Source organism: Mustela nigripes, chromosome 3 (genome assembly GCF_022355385.1).
Source record: "Mustela nigripes isolate SB6536 chromosome 3, MUSNIG.SB6536, whole genome shotgun sequence".
NCBI classification, from domain to species: domain Eukaryota; kingdom Metazoa; phylum Chordata; class Mammalia; order Carnivora; family Mustelidae; genus Mustela; species Mustela nigripes.
In genome coordinates this window covers 95,297,713-95,319,604 of record NC_081559.1, presented here as the reverse complement: position 1 = coordinate 95,319,604, position 21,892 = coordinate 95,297,713, and the positions used below count along the sequence as shown (strand labels likewise).

General features: G+C 45.5%; 1 protein-coding gene across 1 annotated transcript in view; it reads right to left on the bottom strand.

Moving 5' to 3' along the window:
- The window catches only part of TMEM163 (transmembrane protein 163), a 223,957-nt gene that overhangs the window by 23,294 nt on the left and 178,771 nt on the right, over positions 1-21,892 (bottom strand). Inside the window, exon 5 of the mRNA XM_059394407.1 lies at positions 17,577-17,673. Within this exon, the coding sequence (XP_059250390.1) occupies positions 17,577-17,673 (97 nt within the window). The remainder of the gene's footprint in view (positions 1-17,576; positions 17,674-21,892) is intronic.

Sequence of the window (21,892 nt, the reverse complement as noted above, 5' to 3'; positions counted from 1 at the left end):
GCAGGTGGCTCCCCCAAAGACATCAGAGAAACAGCAGCAGAGCTCAGAGCTCCCAGCCATGCTCCGCCTCTCCCTGGGCAGCCAGACGCTATCAACCTCTTCCAATTCTCTAAGCCCAGGCTGGAGTACGGTGAAAACCATACAGCTAGTTTGAGGATTCAAAGCAATAGGGGAGAGCTGGTAAGTCCTGACCTGAGGGAGGATCCCAGGGCTGATGTGTGGTATCCGGTGTTGCACACCAGCTCAGGGTCTGCCAAATCTGGACATCGGGCAGCTCCTCTTCAGGAAAACACAAGGCCCCTGCACTGCCCCACACTGTCTGCTGACCTGGCAGATGACGGTCACCATGACCTGCTATACGCAGAAAAGATGATCTTTTTCACCTCTTTGCAGTAGCCAAACCCAACCAAACCAACTGGATGGAGCTGACCCCTCTGCCCTCAGCTTTACCACTCTCCCCTTCTCTCCCGCTGCTCCAGCACCCAGCCTCTGCCCTTCTCCTCTAACACGTTGAACATGCTCCTACCACAGGACGTTTGCTCATGCTGCTCCTTCTCATTCTTCACTAGCATCGTACCTGTGTTCAGACATCACCTGCTCAGTGAGGTGGTCCTTGACTGTAATCACTGTCATCGCTGTATTCCCATCCCCTGATCTTTTGTTTAAAATGGCACTTTCGCCTTCAAACACGAGTGGCTATTTAAATTTAAAATTAACAAAATGTAATCCTCCTTTGACTAGCCACATTTCAAGCGCTCAAGAGCCACATATGGCCATCAGTTATTTATCATGCTGGAGAGTGCAGATTTAGAACATTTCCATCATCACAGAAAGTTTGATTTGGAAACAAGCAGGTTATTCTCTCTGAACTGGGATAAAGCAGTAAGTGGCTAGAAGGTGGTCGAGACAAGTGCCGTACATGCGCCGGTAAAGATCATGACCTGGCAAATGGTCAAAAGAGGCAGTTAGGCATGGCAATCAGCCCTGAGTTCACTGAAAACAAAAAACAAAAAACAAAAAACAAAAAACAAAAACCCACAGTACTAAAATTCATCATGATTGACTAACACCCTGCCTCAAAAAGGCACCCAGGGATTCGATTTTTTGTTTGCTTGTTTTCATTTTTATCATATTTTACTGAAGTATAATTAACACAGGGTAAGAGGCACAGCTTCCAGACCTTCGATGTGATGGATTGTGCCGATGGTCACAGCCATTTAACCAACCCCCAAACCCAATAGAGAACATTTCCCTTACCTTGGAAGGTTCCTTTGCTCCCTTTCTTCACCCTCTGCAACCGCTTTCGCAGGGCAGTCGCCAGAGAGTCCTTTGGTCTACTCCCGCATTCTATCCAGACAGAGCCAGGCTGTACAGACGGTTTGGCCTGGTGTCTTTGTGGACAGACTCCGCTGGGCACGCATCGTGGGTTGCAGGTACCAGCGTGCTCTGTACCATCGATGTATAGTGATCACTTTCCCAGTCCTCCCTGTGACTTTTTTTTTTTTTTTAAATTCACTCTAAATGCCTCCTGTTTTGACACCAGGCCTTTTTCATTAAGGTCCCCAAGGGAGATGCCAGGAGCAGGTGAAGAAACAGGAAGGAAGCCAGTGGGGTCTGGTCCCCTCCCCTGACACAGGAGACCATCTGCCATCAGGAGAGCTGTACCAGCAGGTCAAAATACCAGAGGGAAATGAGTGCCGGTGAACAAGCTGCCAGAACCATCTCGCCCAACAGCCTCTAAAAAGGCCAGCCCGGTCACTGACCAAGATCTTGGCCGTCAGGATGGCCCAACGCAGCCTTCCAACCCCTTCCACCTGCTAGGCTCCAACAAGTCCACCTGCTCTCCAAGTTTGTTCCCCCAAATCCGGATGTTGTAGCCCTGATCCCCAGTGTGAGGGCACTGAAAGGTGGGCCTTTAGGAGCTGACTGGACCCAGAGGGTGCCATCCCTGTGAATGGGATTATGCCATCTGTAAGCCAGGAAGAGTGCTCTCACCGGACACCACACCTGCTGGCATCTTGCTCTCAGACTGGCCCGCATCCAGAAGGGTGAGAATTAAAGGTCTGTGGGTTAAGCCACCCAGTCTACGATACTCTGTGCCTGCAGCCAGACAGGCTAAGACATCCCCCATCACTCCCACCAGGATCCTTTACCCCACAACGCAGATGTGATGTCAGTTAACAGCTGTCCGCCGAAGTCAGCTTCGCATGGATTCACACGATCACGTAAAATGGACAACCCGTGTTTCTGGCTGCTCACCAGGCGGTAGCAGTTTCTAATGCTGTGACACTGAGTTTTCCATCCTTCCTGCAACCACCCCTACTTTTCCATACAGCCTCACCTCACAGCAATTTTATTCATGGTGCTGTTGCTCACAGGAAAACCTTTTTTGTAGACATGATTTTTTTTTTCAGTACCACTTGTCACCTCCTACTTTAAGCTTATTCCTTTATCATAGGTGATAGCAGTAGTCGCAAAGCTGAGGTCACAGTGAACTGTGGTCACAAACACCAGACAGGGGCTGTGTCTGTAAACCCAACCCGCCCATTCCCCAAAGACCAACAGTTTCCCTTTTCATAAGATGTGTGACAGCATGTGGGGACACAGGCAGGCTCACTTGCTTATGCTTGCAAAAAAAGGCGTCCTTTGCTTTCCTAATGAGGACAAATTTCAAATCATTCTGACACTACATGTGTTACAGAATCACCCAGGGAAATGCTAGTGCTGGCGGAATAATAAATGTGTATTGATTTACGGCCCCAGGTGAAATTAAAAGTCACTCTCATTCTCAGATCTTTTCATCACCCCACCCCCAGCAGATGAGAAAAACTGGCAGATGTGGAGAAAATCACACCAAAGAGGAGCCCTCAATTTTCCCCCAGTTATTAAATTATATCGACAAATTGCCACAGATTCACATTGAAGGACTATGCGATTTTCGAATTAGCATCGAACCACTTTGATATGAGGAGGGTCAAGACCACTGGTGTTCAGAGAATCGAGCAAGAGGCCAGGAGGTTTTGCAGCCGGTGGACGTGGCCTCACTGGTGGGCCTTACAGACAGACTGGAGGGCCCTGGTCCCTTGTGACTTCTGGCCACACTAGTCGAGCTGACCATTGAGGCCCTGTGGTCTAGTGAAGGGAGCAGGTGCCGTGCTCCACGGGCACCACAGAACTGAAAGCGCCAGGGTCACGAGACGCTGTAGAAGAAGGCAAGATGGTGTCAGCTGACGCACTGTGACCGCCTCAGGGACAAGGGAGCACTTTCAAGTGCTTGGCTGCCATGCCAAGATGCAGCCTGGCTTCTGTCACATGAGGCCTCAGTCTGACGGCTATTTTCTGATGCCGGAGAGGAAAGCAAGGCTCTCGGGGGGACATGCGCTCTAAGCCCCGAACGCTGACTGCCATGGGATCGGAGCGGAGCCTTGCTGGCTGGACGCTGTGACCATGGGATGTTGAAAGGAAAGGACACCTGCGGGGTTCCCTAAAATGTGAACAAAGTCCGACAACCCCTGCGCTAAGCCCTCCTGACACAGAGATACCGAAGCACGGAAACAGCTCTGTTCCGCAAAGGAAGTACGATCACCGGGCTGCCTGCTTCTCCCCCTCTGCGGTTACGAAGGACATGCCATTGAGTATCACGCCAACACCCCTGCTCCAAATATCAAAATAAAGAGGTCCTTACATAACAGGCCTAACAATACAAGCAGTACTACTACGGATGCCCACTAAAGACAAGGCTCTTGCCCAAAGCCTTAATGAACAATCTCATCTTGTTTTAAACACAAGCATTTCAAGATTCCTGCTGTAGAAATTAGGACCACAGCGGAAAGGGTCAGGTCCCATAGCTGGTTGGGGACACAGAAGGCATTCAAGCCCCCAGAGATCCGACCTAAACTCTCCTCCCCTTCACACCTAGGAATGTGTAGGTCAATCTTCCTCCAAAGTTGCCTGATGGCCCTAACTCTCAATTTTGATTCAATAAAAGAAAAAGAACAGATAATTCACAATGCTCAGAAAATTGCTCTCTGTATTCGACAATGCCTTCAAAATCAGAAGAGATTCCAATTTAAGACCCACTACGTGGCAGCACAGGGATTCTTGGGCTGGGGGTGGGTTGGGGTTTTTTTGTTGTTGTTTTGGTTTGGTTTGTTTTTTGTTTTTTAAGCAGGAACCGACAAGGACAAAGAAAACAAGAACAGCAGCCACAAAACTGTGTGAGCTGGGAAAGTAGACAGAAGAGTGGCACGTGCCTGAAAGTTGCAAACACTGGTAGAATCTTAGGGCAGAGGGTGAAGTCCAGAAGCTACGTATCAGAACCCTGAAGGCTTAGGAATGAATGCCACGAGGCACTCCTGGAAGAGGAGTGCAAGAGGGAAGACTGAAAGGACCATGTCCCCTCCCCCGCGGTCCACAGTGCACTAACCCTGTTCCCCAACTGGCAAGCAAGCCTCTGGACCACTGAGAGCCAAATAAAGCGTCTCTGCACCAGGCACCTCGTGCTGCTGAACACAGAGGTCACTGCATTGAAAAGAAGAGGGATTAAGGAAATTTACCTACTACCCTGCCAAACTCACTAACCCAGAAGAACAGAGAAAATGACTTGAAGTGCATAAAATAAAATATAAAGACTTATAAAAGAAACCAATTATAATGGCATGCACCTCATAAGATATAAAAAACTACACTTTAATAAGTGCTTCTAAATGAGTGTATTAAATAGCACAATGGATCGATTAAGGACAGTAATGTAGTGGTAAGCACAAAAAATATTTTGAGATATCTGCCAAAACTGATCTTAGACAATATCTGATTTTCACCACTGACAAAGTTCCAAGGACTCTAATATTATCAACTGTGGTTTATTGCCTGATTTTATGATGGAAGAAAAGGTGAAGTTTAAGATAAAGTTTAAATGAAAATAAAGACATGATTTCGTTCTAATTAAAGTTCCTGGATACTCTAAATACCATCCAAGGGGCCAAAAATCAGGTTAAAATCTCCTGCCCTACCATTAAGATCATATTTCAGGAGTCTCACCCGCATACAATCATAAATATATTTTTCTTAAATATTATCAGAAGGCCAATAATCACCAGACTTTGGGGAAACCAGAACACTGAGGGCAAATGGAAGATCTTATAAGCTTCCAGACAGGGAAAAAAGGATTTAAAAAAGTAACAACTGAGCACATAGGTGGCTCAGTTGGTTGAGCATCTGCCTTTGGCTCAGGTCAAGATTCTAAGCCTGGGATCCAGCCCTGCATCAGGCTCTCTGCTAAGCCTGCTTCTCCCCCTCACTTTGCCCCTCTCCCTGCTTATGCTGTCAAATAAATTTTTTTTTAATTCAACAATAAAAACTGGTTATTAGACTAGCATTAAACTTCTAAAAAGCAACCCTGGAAATGAAAAGATAGTGGATTAATCCCTCATAAACTCCTTTCCATCCAGGCAAGCTACCAAATAAAGTGTGAGGATAGAACAGCAACACTTTCAGACATTAAAGTCTCAAAAAATTTTGCCTTCCTTATGTGTGTTCTTAGAAAGCTACTTAAAAAGGTACTCCTCCAGAACAGTAGTATAAATCATGAAAGACAGCAACGCGGGATCCAGTGAGATACAATCCAAGAGAGAAATAAAATGAGTCCCCAGAATCACAGTGAATGAGATCTCAAGATGACAACTGAGGAGATCTATAATGAGCACATACGTGTGTCTGTGTGTAATTTATAATCCATTTTCATTTTATGAGTATATGGGGACATACAATGTATGATGCAGGAAAGAACAAAACCAATCATACAAGACTATGCTCTGCTATGAACAGCATTTACCACCATCATCATAATAGTGCTGACTATTGATCTAAACAAAATACCAATGCAAATGTACTGGGGGTGCGGGGGGGGGGGGGGACGACCAGGCAATGGGTGATGGTTAAAGAGCCAACCAGAGGAGGGAGTCAAGAAATCATGCTTGTAACTGACAAAGCCAGAGGAGCGACATATGCATGTTACTTAGAGATGCCGAGGTTGAAAGTTATCCATGGCTGCCTCTAGAGTAGGGGTTATTTTTTATAATGACCCTTGTAGAATAACAGGGCATTTAAATCATAAACATGCATGACTTGGATAAAGATCAAAACTCAACATAAAGAAAATACAGGCAGTAATTTACAAGGCAGAAGAAATTTACAAGAAATTACAAGGCAGTAATTTGTGAGTACATTAGTCAGAGGAAGAGAACCAGGAGGAGACCAATAGTAAGAGAGACACTGCAAGGAACTGACTCGTGTGACCGTGGGGGGCTGGCAGGGCAAGCCCGAGATAACCCCCTCCCATCAAGAAGGGCAGACTGGGATGCAGACACCTGCTGAAATTGTTCTCCCTGGGTAGAACTTCTTCCTCAGGGAAGTCTCAGCTCTGCTCTTAAAGCCTTTCCACTGGCCGGATCAAGCCGTCAGATTGGTGAGGATCATCTCCTTCACTGAAAATCAGCTGCTGATAGCTGCTAATCACCTGCATGAAACTCCTTCCCAGCAACACTAGGTTAGCACTGGATTGAAGAGCTGGAGACAGAGAGGAACCTGACGCAACACTGGGTAGCACACCCCCGCTTCCCACCTGCTCTGTCTGATGGTTGCCCTACGAGCTCTCACTTGTGGTTCAGTCACTGGAGAATCTGGTCGGCTTCTCACACATATACATAGCAGTGCTCCATCAGAGGTCCCGACGTGCGGAACACACTTCTCTGCATAAACTATTTTTGCCAGCTTCTTTCATAAATGACTATTCTGTATTAGTATAAAACACAATGGGGTGGGGGGACACCAACAGCAAAAACTGAAAAAGAAAAAATAAAAAAACATAAAACTCACTTACCCACCCCCAGAACTAAGTGTGAACAAAATAGCAGGAACTACTAAAGATGAGAGCCGAACGAAATAGAAAGCAAATCAACATGATCCACAAAATCAAATGCAGCTTTTCTAAGGAGATGAATAAACTTCTGGCACACGAGATTAAGAGACAAAGAGTACAAATAAACACCAGCAATAAAACAGGGCATGTAAGTACAGATGGATCCAAGATTTTTAAAAATCTTCTGTAGGGCACCTGGGTGGCTCATTGGGTTAAAGCATCTGCCTTCGGCTCAGGTCATGATCCCAGGGTCCTGAGATCGAACCCTGCATCGGGCTCTCTGCTCAGCAGAGAGCCTGCTTCCCTCTCTCTCTCGTTCTCTGCCTGCCTCTCTGCCTACTTGTGATCTCTATCTGTCAAATAAATAAATGAAATCTTTTTAAAAATCTTATGTAAATAATATAAGCAACTTCAATGCGGTACATTTGAAAGCCTAGATAAACAGGCAATTTCTAGAAAAATATGTTTTGAAAATTGTTGCCAAACCACAACTATAAAAATGAGACAGCAGGGGGAAAAAATCAGTCATAGGGTTGGTAATTATAATAGAAGTAAGAAAACACCAGTTTCAGTACAAAGTGCTGAGCACTTTTTTAAAAATGCTTTTTATACGCATGAACTGGGCTCATCCTTACAACTCTGCAGGGTGGGTACTAAGGTTATGTTTCTTTTACATATTTTTTTTAAGATTTTATTGATTTATTTGACAGAGAGAGATCACAAGGAGACAGAGAGGCAGGCAGAGAGAGAGGAGGAAGCAGGCTCCCTGCCAAGCAGAGAGCCCGTGCGGAACTCGATCCCAGAACCCTGAGATCATAACCAGAGCCCAAGGCAGAGGCTTGACCCCACTGAGCCACCCAGGTGCCCTCTGACACATATTTTAGAGAGGAAAACTGAAGCCAAAGAGGCGAGGTAACTTGTCCATGGATCACCGCTAATGCACTGAGGCTGTCTGGCTCTAGAGTTCACGATCTTAAGAGAGAACATACTGCCTCTCCAAAAGGCAACAGGCTCAATTTTGCAGGCAAGTTCTACTAAAAATTAAAGGAACAAGTTCCTACATTACTACAAGTATTCCAGGGCACAGAAAAAGAACAGAAAAGCTAACATAACTTCATAACAATATGTAACTCATTATATGTTGTGTGAAAGGGCAGGTGCTTTAGACTAACGTCACTTATGAGCAGAGATGCAAGAATCCTAAATGAAATAGTAAGTGAAAAGGAGCTATGAATTAAAAGATTAACACTTTCTGGCCAAATAGGGTTTATTCCAAGAATTCAAGGATGTCTCAATATTAGACTATTAATTCAAAATATTAACCTCTCAAAGGAAAATATATACAGAAATAGTACCCCAAATTCAACACTTATTTGTGATTTTTTAAAAATACCTCTCAGCAAACAAAAAATTGAATAGTCACTTCAAAAATCAGCAGCCAACTATTCAATATTGTATTGAAGACCTTGGCTACTAAATAAGAAAAAAGGAAACTATCAGAATTGGAAAGGAGCTTCCATTATATATAATATACCCAAAATAATCAACTAATAAAACAAAAATCAGGAAGATCATTATTCAAATAACATTAGTTTTATGCAGTAATCATACAGAAAATGAAATATTAACCCATAAGAGAGCAAGAAAGCTCACAAAATATAAAGGAATAGTCTTAATAAAAATCTATCAAATTCTGATGGAAAACAAACTGTCACTATAGGACATGAGGACTTTATGGAGAAAGAGGAAATGGAAAGGAGGATCCTTACTGGGTTGCTGATCATATTATTATCAAACTGTTCTTTATATATTCTGGATAGAGTCTTTTGTCTGATAGAGAAGTGTTGTCCATGCTGTCTTGTCATTTTCCTAATGGTATTTTGGAAGAGCAAAGGTTTTGGATTTTGATAAACTCCAATTTTCAATGGTTCATGGTTTTTTAATGGTTCATGGTTTCTGTGGCATACCTAAGAAACTGTGCCTATCCCACGATCGCTAAGATTTCCTCCTTTGTTTTCCTGTAGAAGTTTTAGAGTTTTTGATTTTACACTGGGCTTGTGATCCCTTCTGGGTTAACTTCTATGTGATGGCTGATGTCCATTTCTGTCCAGACGGCTGTCCCGTTGCTCCAGCAGCATTTACTGACAAAACTTTTCTTCCCACTACTGAGCTGCCTCCACACCTTTGTCAAAACCAGCTAACCATATATGATATGTGTGGATCTATTTCTGGACTCTCTATTCTCCTTGAACTCATGGGAGCTGATAATAATCCATTTCATGAGTGTTTCATTTCTTCTCTTCAGAAGCCTGTAGGGCCCTGCCTATAGGACGAATGAAGAAATCAGTCCTCCTGAGGCAATGGAATTATTCTGTCTGAGGTAACAAGACTGGGACACAACTGATGTCTGATACCACGAATTTCTGCCTTTCTTTCTACAGTGCTAAGATGTTGGCAGAAGAGATGTCAAGGACCCCAAATGTGTGTGATATCTTTAAGTATTTGATAATACAAATAAAATAAAATAAAACTTAGAGTTGCACTTGTGAACCTGTCATACTGGAGATGAGTATCTCTACTGCCAATGGTGGATCCAGAAATTATAGATAGATAATTGCACAAGAAAGATCCTATCGCATGACACAACCTGAGCGAGGAACAGTATCCATGAAGACACTTCCTAAAAACCTGGGCTTCCAGAACTAAAGGTCCTCCAACTTCCTTAGAAACAACATCTTCAGGGGCACCTGGGTGACTCTCAGTGGGTTAAGCCTCTGCCTCTGACTCAGGTCATGATCTCAGGGTCCTGAAATTGAGCCCTGCATCGGGCCCTCTGCTCAACAGGGAGCCTGCTTCACCCCCGCCCCCCGCCTCTGCCTGCCTCTCTGCCTACTTGTGATCTCTCTCTCTGTGTCAAATAAATTAATAAAATCTTTTTAAAAAATAAAAATATAAATAGATAAATAAATAAAAAGAAACAACTACTTCAGTCCAACAACATCAGCCAACATTTATTCAATAGTTATACATTAAGCCTATCATTTACATCTTTTTATTTTGTTTTCTTAACAATCTTACAAAGAAGGTGCCATCATTTTTGCCACTTTTAAAACAAAGAAACTGAGGCAGAGAAAGGATCAACCACCTACCCAGAATGCTCCAGTTAGAAACTGGCAGACTTGGGATCTCTGTCTCTGACTCCAACTCCCACGACCTTAGCCGCAAGACTACCCTCACTCAGGACTGAGGGAACCTTTTGAAACTTGCTCCTGTGGATGAGACAACTGCCTCAGGTGACCTGAGGCTGACAAGCTCACGGGTGGGCAGCAGTTGTGTGAAGCCGGTCACCTGCTCCCAAAACTTTACTGCTGGCCCCACCTCGCTCCCTCGTTTCCTTCTGTTCAACATTTGCCTCAAAAGGGAAACCTTGAAGAATGGGCTTGAAAAACTACCAGGGGCAGGCTGGGGGGAGGCAGAGTTAGAAACTGAGGCAACAGGAAGACTGGGAAGAAGGGATGGCTATCTCCAGACAGAGAGCTTTCAGGAGCCCCTGGGACGCTGGAGGTGAGGAGGAAGGGCTGGAAAGAAAATGCCTGGGGACAAAGTGCAGGCAGGGAGTAACTAAAGATGCCCTAAAGAGAGGGAATGAGGGTGAAAATGAGATTTCTAAGGAGGTGGGCAAGGAGGGAGCTCAAAGGGTTAAGGGCGGGAAGGGGAGAAGCCCTGAGAGAGAGGAGACTGAAAACAGAGGTGTGGGAAGAAGACCGGCCGACCTGGCTCCGTCCTCTGCATCGGGAAGAGACTCACTGAGAGTATAACAACGAGCGGCTGAAGAGCGCAGAAAGAACCCCCACTAGCCCAAGATACAGCGCAGGGTTGAATGCTAAACAGTCTGCAGTAATCACAGATTGTTGCACAAGGAGCCTACAGCACTACCCAGTCTGGGCTGGGAACAGATCAAATCCCACAAATCAAAAGCCTACAAATCCAAGAATCTGTCACTTTTGCAAGTAGGAAGATCCTTGGGGATAGTTTTTGGCTGTGACCTTGCTAGTACAACCCTAAAATATCCTTTACAAGAGAGTCGTAGCTGCAGTTTTGTTCCTAAGGGTGAAATCCCCTCTGAGGTTCCTGCTGGAACACCACTGGCATCCCAGGCTGTGCAGAGTCAGCCCAACCTTCAAGTGTGGCACACACCCAGCAACACTTGTTGCATCGATGGAGCAGTGAAAGTGGCCACCACAGCAGGACCAGAGAAAGGAAACAGAGCAGGAAAATGAGCAACTGAGAGGGTTTCCCTTTTATTGCTAGAAGTTCCTTCGTTCTGGCGGGGGCGGGGGAGAGGGCTGGCATCTGAGGAGCTTAACAGAGAGATGGTCAAGGGGAGGCCTGGAAGACAACCTTGTTAGTCAAAGAAGAATCAAAATTATGCCAAGCAACCATTTCTGACCTATGACACAAAGTTGTTTTTCCCTTCTTCCTTTGCCTCTGTAAGGACCTATTTAGCCAGAGCACTTCCATCCGATTAAACAATAATTTTGTTATTTAAAACTTAAACTGTCCCTGCCCCCTTCCCCCCAGGGAACTTACTTAAAAACAAGTCCCGGAAACCAGTCCCAGGTAACAAAGCCCAAATACAAGGGTGGGTCAGGCCGAGACATCCGATTAGTTACCAAGGAGTATAGGCCCTGCCCTTTGGGTACCTTTTGGGCACCAATTCTGACAAGGTGATAGGCTGGTTCAAATATCTACTAGGGAAAATTGTAATTCAATTGGTCACTTATATGTGACGTAACCTGACTGTGCAGCTTTCTCTGTGTGTTACAATTTCATTGGCCGCCTGTGCATGGTCAGGTCCAACCACATGGCCTTTGCCCTTAAAAGCTAATCTGTGAAGCAGAGAGAGGTCGCCCTCTCTGTAAGAGGCACGGCCCCAAATGTTCGATCTGATTCTTTTTTTTTTCTTTTTTTATTTTAAGATTTTATTTTTATTTATTTATTTGACAGACAGAGATCACAAGTAGGCAGACAGGCAGGCAGAGAGAGGGAGAGGAGGAAGCAGGCTCCCTACAGAGCAGAGAGCCCAATGCAGGACTCGATCCCAGGACCCCGAGATCATGACCTGAGCCAAAGGCAGTGGCTTAACCCACTGAGCCCCCCAGGCGCCCCAGTCTGATTCTTGATGCTTGGCGCGGAATAAAGCTTTGCTTGACCTTCGCTTTATATCAGTCTCGCTCCTTTAATCACAGACCCATTATTGGGGGACCTAACAGCCTCCTCCTCTTTTGCATTTTTCTCTCTCAATTCCTTCCTCCCGAACCAGGGATACTGGTGTACACAGGAAACAAAGATGAGAGAGAGAGAGGAAAGGAACAGCTCCTATGAGAAGCCAAGGGCTTTGCAGGGTGAGAAAACTCTAGTCACTATTGCTACTTAACTTTGAATCCCCAGTGCCTAGACAGAGGGTCTAGGGATTAGTAGACATTCAAGTGATAGCACTTACTATTATCAACATATAGCTATGTATTATTTACAGCCAATCTATAGTTATTATTTTAATTACAACTGTAATCACTATTGCTGCTGCATGACCACGGAAGGAGGTTGGACGCAGACACTGGCCGAGAGCGCCAGTTGAAGAAGTCTTGATCTACTACAGGCAGGAGAAGCTAATGAGCTGGTCCGACCAAACAGAACACTGACAGGATGCTCACGGGCCAGAATGGGACTTCTATGGCCTCGGTATCAGAACCAAGGTCATCTCCCTCTCTTGTAAAGCATGACAGTTTATAGAGCATTTCCACATTCACGACATCATTCACCTCTCTGTCTCTGTGGCAGAGTAGGTGGCCTGATCCCCATTTGCACAGAAGGAATTTTACTCAGAGAGGAACCGTGATTTGCTACCAGTCACACACCCGATGAGTGGTGAGGTAGTCTTGGAGGTCAGGTCTTCTGACAGCGTGTTGATGTTCTCCCAAAGGCTGGCCCAAGACTGGCCAGGGATACCTGAAACCAGAGAGGGAGTTCTAGCCAGCCACAGGGGAGAGCAGGAGCCAAGTAAAAGGAATGAGGGGCTCAGTCTGAAATTACCTCAGGCCACCACCTGGGGTGACACTAATCAGAGATTCAGAAACATCAAAATTCAGAATGTTAAGGGCAGCCATCACAGTAGCATTGTCTTTTAATGCCTTTTTTTTTTTCTTTTTAATGATTTTATTTATTTATTTATCAGAGAGAGAGAGAGATCCCAAGTAGGTGGCGGGGTTGGAGGGGGGCAGGCTGCCGAGCAAAGAGCCTGATGCAGGGCTCAATCCCAGGACCCTGAGGTCATGACCTGAGCCGAAGGCAGAGCCTTCACTGAGCCACCCAGGTGCCCCCTGATTGTTATTTTAAATACATGGCTCACTTGATCCTTATCCTAAACCTCTGATGTAGTATTAGCTCCATTTTACATAGAAGGAAGCGCAGGGTCAGGGAGGCTAAGTGACTGGCCTGTGCTGGTCTCCTGGGCAAGAAGAAGCAAAGACAGGACCCCCGCCTCCATCAGCCTGCAGGTCCACATCCACATACCTTCCGCCATGCCAAGCAGCTTCCTTAAAGCACTTCCTTCCATGTGATTCCGTGCATCCCAGGACTCCCCTCCTTCCATACTTGTCCCGTGGCATCCTCCATCGCTTCTTGGTTAACCTGCCTGCGGGGCTCTCAAGGGACAATATGCACGGAGAACAGTAAGGGATGGAGGTAGCAGGAGTAGCCAGAAAAGCCAGGGATGGGACCCGCTGGGGCCCTGGACATCTTCACTAGGACAGCCCTGGCAACATCCCCTCGGAGCATAAGAACCCAGAAGGGCCAAACCTGAGAAGCTCAAGAACAGGACCATACACGCCCAAGAGTACCGGCAGCCGAGACAGCCCCGGACCAGGAGACACGAGGCTCTGCTGGCAGCCAGCTGACCACCCCGGGAAGATCACTCCAGCTTCAGAGCCCCCACATCCCGCCAAAAGGAGACACATGCCACCTGTCCCTTCTTACCCAAACAGGTGTGGCAGGGGTGATAAGAAGAAGAGGACCATGTTCTTCTCAAAGCAACCCACAGATATAAGGCAACCACTACACTTGAGGCATTGCCCATGCTCACTGACTTCTAGAACCACTGTTCACACAGAGTTTCTGAGAAGGCTCTTCTAGAACCAGATTCATTAATGATCCAATGCAATCACGTGCAGCCTGCGTGGAGCAGACTTACACCATTTAGTCATAAAGCCCTTGCAGCAGATGGCACAGATTCCGTGCTGGGGCCGGCCCCAGCTGGCCTGGCTTCTCCAGCACGACACCGATGGCCTGGTGACCCCGCCACAGCTCAGAGTCACTGTACTTTGTGGCTGAGAAATTTCAAACTGCAGAACTTTCGTATTCAAAGTGTACACATTCTTGCAATGATTCTCACTCTGAAAAGGGTGCAGCTACCTTAAAAAGAAAGCCACCTGGAAACAGGCCCGGAGTTAAGAAAATGCTGCTTCTGACAAGCCCACAGTAAAAACAACCTGAGGGAAACCATACCTACGAAGGCAGCTCTGTGTCCACAGCGTGGCTATTATACATAACACTGCAGTAAGCAGAGGGGTGCGCATAGCCTTTTGGCTTTGTGTTTTAGCATCCTTCAGGTAAATACCCAGCCATGTGATTACTATTTTTAACTTTTTGAGGAACTTCCATGATGTTTTCCACAGTGGTTACACCAGCTTGCATTCCCGCCAGCAGTACATGAGGGTTCCTCCAAGTGTTCACCGACTGATAAATGGATAAAGAGGTTGTGGTGTGTATATACAGTGGAATATTACTCATCCATCAAAAAGAATGAAATCTTGCCATTTCCAATGACATGAATAGAGGTAGAGAGTATAATGCTAAGCAAAATATGTCCGCCAAAGACAAATACTGTATGATTTCACTCGTGTGGAATTTAAAAAAACAAAACAAATGGACAAAGGAAAAGAGACAAAGCAAAAAACAGACTCTTAACTATAGACAACAAACTAATGGATACCAGAGGGGAGGTGGCTGTGGGATGGGTAAAATAGGTCATGGGGAATAAGGCACTCACTTGTGATGAGCGCCAGGTGACGTATGGAAGTGCTGAATCACTACATTTTACACATGAAACTAATCTAACACTGTATGTTAATTACACTGGAATAAATTTAAAAAAAAAAAAGGCATTTCCACAACTGAGGGCAAGGGCAAGGCTGTAACTTGGGACGGAAAATCATGCCATCCCGACCCTGAAGACCAGTCTCCCTGGTTTCAACCGCCACAGGCATACTTTATTTGACCTATATGAAATTGCCTACCCACTCCCAACCATGGTTTTCAAAAATGTTTAATGAGTTGCCAATTTATTTCACATTAAACAGAGGCTTCCAGTGGTTCTTGAAAACTTCGTTGAGAGCCCTGAGTCCACAGCCCTGCACAGCAACTCTGCCTGGCACCACTAGAGGGCGGGCCTCTCCTCCAGGCACAGGCTTGCCAACAGACAACTGCTGGCACTTGAGCTTCTCCTGCTTTCTGGACTGGCTTCTATGAACAGCTGATTACATCCGATCTAAATTACAGCCTAATTTAGACGTGGACAAACGCTGGTGCTGAAGGACCACAGGCCAGGGATTGGGGGTCTGGCGATGGCCCATGGGCTCCCCCAAACTTCAAGAGCAGAGAGTGGGAAGCCAAAGACTCAGGATGGAAACACAGTTTGCAACCACTTGGCAGCCCTTACCGAGGCCCCCTGTGCCACTCAACTGATCAGGCCTTCTCTCTGGAGACAGGAGCTCATGTAACTTTGTTATCTTTCCATAATGCTGAAGACAGAAAACCAAACGATAAAACCACCTTAATCTTTTCTTTAGGGTTCTGACGAGATGACCATAAATAAGTCTGATTCTTAAATCCCACACCAGGACTGATAAAAGATGCAGTGGGCATGAGTTCTCTAAGGACAGGGCCAGTCTAGGGGGATATCATGGAGCCCTTCACCCTCTCGAACCCCACGTGGGCATCAGACATTTTCATCCTGGCATGGCATTTCAGTTGGTGAGTTTCTTCCTTTAGGGGCATTTGCACTGTAAGGTATGAGATTATTTCCAGATAAAAATGGTTCGACCATCAGGAGAAAGGCAAGGAGGGCCCCTACAAAGGACCATGATGAGCACAGCTGTCCTTCCTTATCACAGTAGCCCTGCTGCAAATTAATTTTTAATGCCAAATGAATGAACGTGTCAATGAGCCTGGTGCTGAAAATTCCCACCGATAAACATTTCTTAGAGTGGAGGCATATTTCCATCCCCTGTAAAACGCAATTACCTGACTGACATCTTAATTAATCATACTTACTGCTAAGATTCAGGTTCTGACAGAATGGAACATAAGCTATCAAGTTTGATGGAGGAAAAGGATGGAAAAGTCTGGGATCCCAGGCCAGAGGGAGATCACAGTGAGGAGGGGAGGGCGAGGCATCGCAATCGTGAGACTAAGAACACAGAGTAGTAAACCGTACTACCTCAGCTAGCTCTGCTTCCAACTCAGGCTGAAAGCCATGGGTGGGTATTCATCCTCCCTCGCTTTCACCGAGATATTAGAGAATAAGCCTCTGGCCAGCTGTGATGACAAATAATGAAGATCCTGGTGAGTTACTAAAGGACCAGCTCTGATCTCAATTTCAGTTGGGGGGTGGGGTGGCAACTTAAAGCAGCCACTTCCGAAGCTCTCCTAAATGCAGTATCAAGTCCCACTTCATTTTAATCTTCCCCAGGAACATACGCAATACCTCGCCCCAGGAAGGACTAACGTACATTTTTCTAAAAGTGAAATGAATGGTCTAAGAATTTAGGCCTGGCATAAGATGGTGCTTGAAGTCAAACTCAAATCAAATCACATCCTAAAAGAAGAGCCCATATTTTTGCATTTAAATTGCTATGTAACTTGTATATAGAGAATCATCATAACGGCAGCATCTCCATTTTTTGGTAAGTCAGCTGCCTTCTATGAAGATAACCTGATAGGAGACATTAAATCCCTTCCCCTCCCCACCCCCCTCCCCCCGCCAGCATTCCTAAGAGGGAACAAAAGGAATCAGAGTGCAGGTAATAGCTCTCACCCAAAGAACAAAGCAGTCAAAGACACATTTTAATATGAAATTGTGCCCTCCAGTTTCCACATCCAAATGCCAGTTCTGCCCCCAAAATCCAATGTGAATGGATTTATGCAAGGTGCAAAAGAGAAAAATTATTATTATTACAATAATCATTGACTAGACAAAGAACAACAGATGCAAACAGCACAGATTGGATCACTCTGCTATATAAAAACACCCCATTTCTTTTCACATAGAAAACACCTTGCTTTAAAAATAGTCAAAACGCCTAAGGAGAGAGACACAGAACCCAGAACCTAGTACTACCTCAACTACGTGAAGTTTTTTCCTCTTGCCCAGGGCTTCACTCTGCCAAGTCATTCGCACTCTTCTGTGAGTTCTTCTGGCCTCCTAAAATGCTGTTTGTTTTCTCTCCACTTGCCCAACCTGCTCCAGTAAATCCTTTGTAAGAGGTAATATGGGAGGCTAGTACGCCCAGGAAAAACTGTTAAGGAGAAAGGACCTTACCACTTCTGGCAGCAGCCTAGTTGAGAGGTCATGGATGGCTTTGACCACTATACATATGGATGACAGAAGGAATATCACCCCCAAGATGACACAGGCTCTGCAAAGAAACAAAACATTGAGACTCTTAACTGGGAGAAGTCTGCTCCGCTTGTTTACACAATAATGCAACCCAAAGTACTGGGACCCAACCGTAATTCACCACATGCCCACCATGACCACCACCCCACCCCACCCCCCAATCTCAGAAGTGATACTGAATCATCTCTAGGATCCCAGGCCAATTTATCAGCAAAACCAACCCCAAGGGAAAAGTGCTCACCATCCTACATGATCTCAGAGCATCCCATGAATGCTGACATGGGAAGAATTTCAAGGACAGTAAATCCATCCCTTTGGCCTGGCAACACAATATGCCAGTTCACCTCCAGCTGGAGGGTTCAGAGTTTAATAGCCAAGAGTGAAGGCTCTGGTCCGAGACATCCCAAGCTCTATCATTTAATATGCTTGATCTTGGTCAAAATACTGAACTTCTTTTAGCTTTCTCTGTCAAATGGAAATAATATTTCCCACCTGAAGATGAAAATGAGCATCCAAATAAATAAATAAGTAAGTAACCCATTGATGTGGGCCTAAACAAAGGAAAAGTCCATTCTGGATGTCTCTTCCCGATATGACGTGATAGATACCACTGTATTTTCCCAAAGACTGGAAGTAAGAATGATTTGGTAACAACAAAACGTAGAGTGTTTATGCCAAGAGGAAGCAATTCTTTAAAAAGAAAGGAGAGGAGGGAAGGAAGAATGAGTTCAACAGAGATACCAGCACAGGAGACAGCAGGAGGAGAACGGGGGGGTGTGGGGCAGGGGTTGGTAGGACATCTCGGGGAGCTCAGGATGGAGGAGCTTTCTCTGGCAAACCAGACACAACAATGTGCAGGAGAAGCAAAGATGAAAAATGAAAGTAAATATGAGGAAATGATGATAGTAATACAGGAGTCAAAACACCAAATGAAAACCAAAATAGAGAAAAATGAATGACTACCATTAGCTCTAGGTCATTCCTATCCCAACCTGATGTCCCCATCACTTGGCAGCCTCCTGAGCCCTTTTTTCTCTCACCTATCAAATCATTTTGCATTGTCCATCTTGGATTCCCTTTTCTGGGTAACAGAACAACCCAAAATTGCCCACATAACTTCAACGTAACACCTACTTAATTAGAATCCTAATGAGCCCATGGACACACATGCTCCCCCAAACCTCGAAGTCAGAAATAAATAAGGCTGCTTGGAGCCCAGTCATTAGGCTTCTAATGTATACTCTAATTGTAGGTTTTAGTCTTTCAAAAACAGACAGAAGGAAAGGATCATCACAGATTAGTGCATAACATAAAATATAGAGATTGTAAGAAAAATAATGAATGGGCTGGGAATCTTGAGCAAAAAAGGACCCGGACCCATGCACAATAATGAGTGATCTGCCATGACTACCGTACATCCCCAGAATGAGCCTGGGTTGGCTCAAGGAGGAGATAAGATAATTCAGGCAGTAAGTACTCACGAAGGCGGTGGCAGGAGGGAAGAATGCTGACATGAGGCACTAAGCCCTGGGGCTGGTAATCCCAGTCCTGGCAGAGCTATAGGGCAAAAGGGGCTGCAGCCAGGAGGGGCATCATGAGGGAATGAGGTCCATCTACTGGAGGCCCTTTAGTGATGACATAGTTGAGCAAAGTTGAAGAATCCTGGGGATCAGGGGATCAGTGCTCCCAAGACACTGGCCCCCAAGACCCTGCTGTGCCCAAGGGGAAGCAAGCTATGGGCCACTATGACCAGCACTTGAAATAACCATTCCGACCTGCACACTCTGGGGAGGGGGGGTCCCATTTACAGAAAAAGAGCCTCAAGTCAGGATAGGCCTCCAATGTAAGTTGAGCTTTTCTCCATTGAAAAAATTCCTGAGCATTTGCCACAGACTCTAATACCCTCTTTCAGATAAAGTCAACCACCAACTCAGTGCTTCTCAACCCAAGGGCAAACTGCACTCACCCAGAGAGTTTTCTGAACAGTCGCCCAGGGACCACACCAATTTAACTGTATCAGAATTTCGGGGCTGTGAACCCAAGCATCTGCATTTGTGTCAAAGCTCCTAGGCAATTCGCAGAGGCACTGGGGTTGACAGTCCTGCACCTAGACCCAGCTGGGGCCCTTCCCTCTAGGGAGCTTCACGGTGGCACAGGAAGCCCCAGCTCCCGGGACAGAAGGCAAGGCGGGAGAGGTCACCACAGCTGGTGAGGAAGGAAGAGGTCTAAGGGTCCCTACGAGATGTGCAGTGTATTTTTTTACCAAGCAGTTTTCTCTCTCTGAGACACAGGTATGGCAGCCACCACTTGGGTGCTAGACTTTCTACAGACAATTTATACAACATCCTCTGGGAGCTTTCATCTCCATACTTCCCTGGGGCCGGGGAAAGAAAAAAAACCAACAGTGAGGCTGCAGGAACCCATTTTTTCCAGATGACTACAGAAACACCACTATAATGCACCAAGAGTGGATCTGAATTTTGTTTACATTTCTTAAGGAGAAAAACATAAAAGATGCAATGATCTCCTTACATACTATCTTGCTCATATATCTTGAAAGAAAATTACACTACAAATCCCTTAAGGGCAAGAACCCTAGTTTTCCATCTCAATATCTACAGGAGCACAAAGCAGATGCCCCATATGCATCTGGGGCTAATGGATTTGCTAACTGATTTTGCTAACTGATCAGTAATTACTGGATAATTTCTAAGTGTTCCCCCCATGGAGTTTAAGGGGGCACCAGCCACTTACCAATACAAGGGGAAGGACACTCCTAATACTTTAGCCAAAATGCTTATTGAGTAGCCCACCTTATAAAACCACTCCAAAATGTAACGAAAATCAAAAGAAATTGATGCTTTGGTTTATTAAAGTTGAATTTTACACAAATATAATCATATTTTCTTCAGCAACGTACCTGTGAATATGCTCAAAAATGTAAAGCCCTGTTTTCATCTTCTTTTAAATGTGCTGCAAATTCAAACACCATAGTCACCTTCCTTCACCACTGCTGGGAACTTGCATGTCAAAGCTGCTCCCCCAGCCTAAACCGGCTATTATTAGCAGAGGGTGTGATGCTATTTTTTAACATTTTATTAATAATATATTGTGTTTACACAGCAGCTTTGTCCTCAGGCACTCAGAGATCTGCACAGCCCTGCATAAATGCCCTAGAGGCCACTCACCAGATCGCAGTTTCTGTTTTTCTGCTGTTTTTCAAGCTGGGAAGGAAAGAGGTGTGTTCCATAAACACAAATGGTCATAATGGGGACATCAAGGATTAGGAGGCTTGTCCAAGGTCACCCAAAGAGTTTGGGGTCCACTTAGAAACACAACCCAATCTCTTGACTCCCTCCCAGCAGCCAGCCCCAGTCAACCACCTGGCCACTCAAAGACTCTTGGCACCCACATCGTACCCTCACACGGCCACCACCCTGGGACTGTGGTGGCCTCCAGGAGACAGGCAAGATTTAGGTCAGAAGCCAACACTACAAATACTGCTTCTTTTAGGTCAGAAGCCAACACTACAAATACTGCTTCTTTTAGGTCAGAAGCCAACACTACAAATACTGCTTCTTTCTGTCACCGTGTACTGCTTCCTAGTTTAGGAGGGAGCAGAAGGGGAAGCAATGGAGGATCGCTGCCCCACCAGCATGTCACGTGGACCTCACCAGGAGAGGCTGACCTGGCCAGGAAAGGGCAATGTGTCCATCGGCCTGACAGCACCAAGCAGCCAAGTCACTGGAATGAATGCAAATTCCTTCTCTCTCCTGCCCAAACCCCAGCGGAGAAAAACACTGAGTCAGAAAGAGGCAAATGCAATGCCTCCATCAACATAATCCCCCAAATGAACACCAACTGAAGTTGAATTGGAACTCCCACAAGACCACCAGTTGTCCAAGAGTGGTCCACAGAACTGCAGCATCAGCATTACCTGGGAACTTGTTAGAATAGCCGATTTTTGAGTCCACCCCAGATCTGCTGAATTAGAAACTCTGGGGATGGGGCCCAGTAATCTGTATTTTAATAAGCCCTTCCTGTGTTTCTGATGCACAGTCAAGACAGAGCCTAGAATAGTCTTCCCCAAGACACATTTAATATCTGAAAGACAACTAGTAAAATCCTGAGAAATGACTAAAGCCACTGGTCGTCTCTTTTTCTTCTGCTAAAGGCCATAGATTACTAATTGTGCACAACATTGCAATTCTATGAATAACCTTGTAGTAAGCATTAAT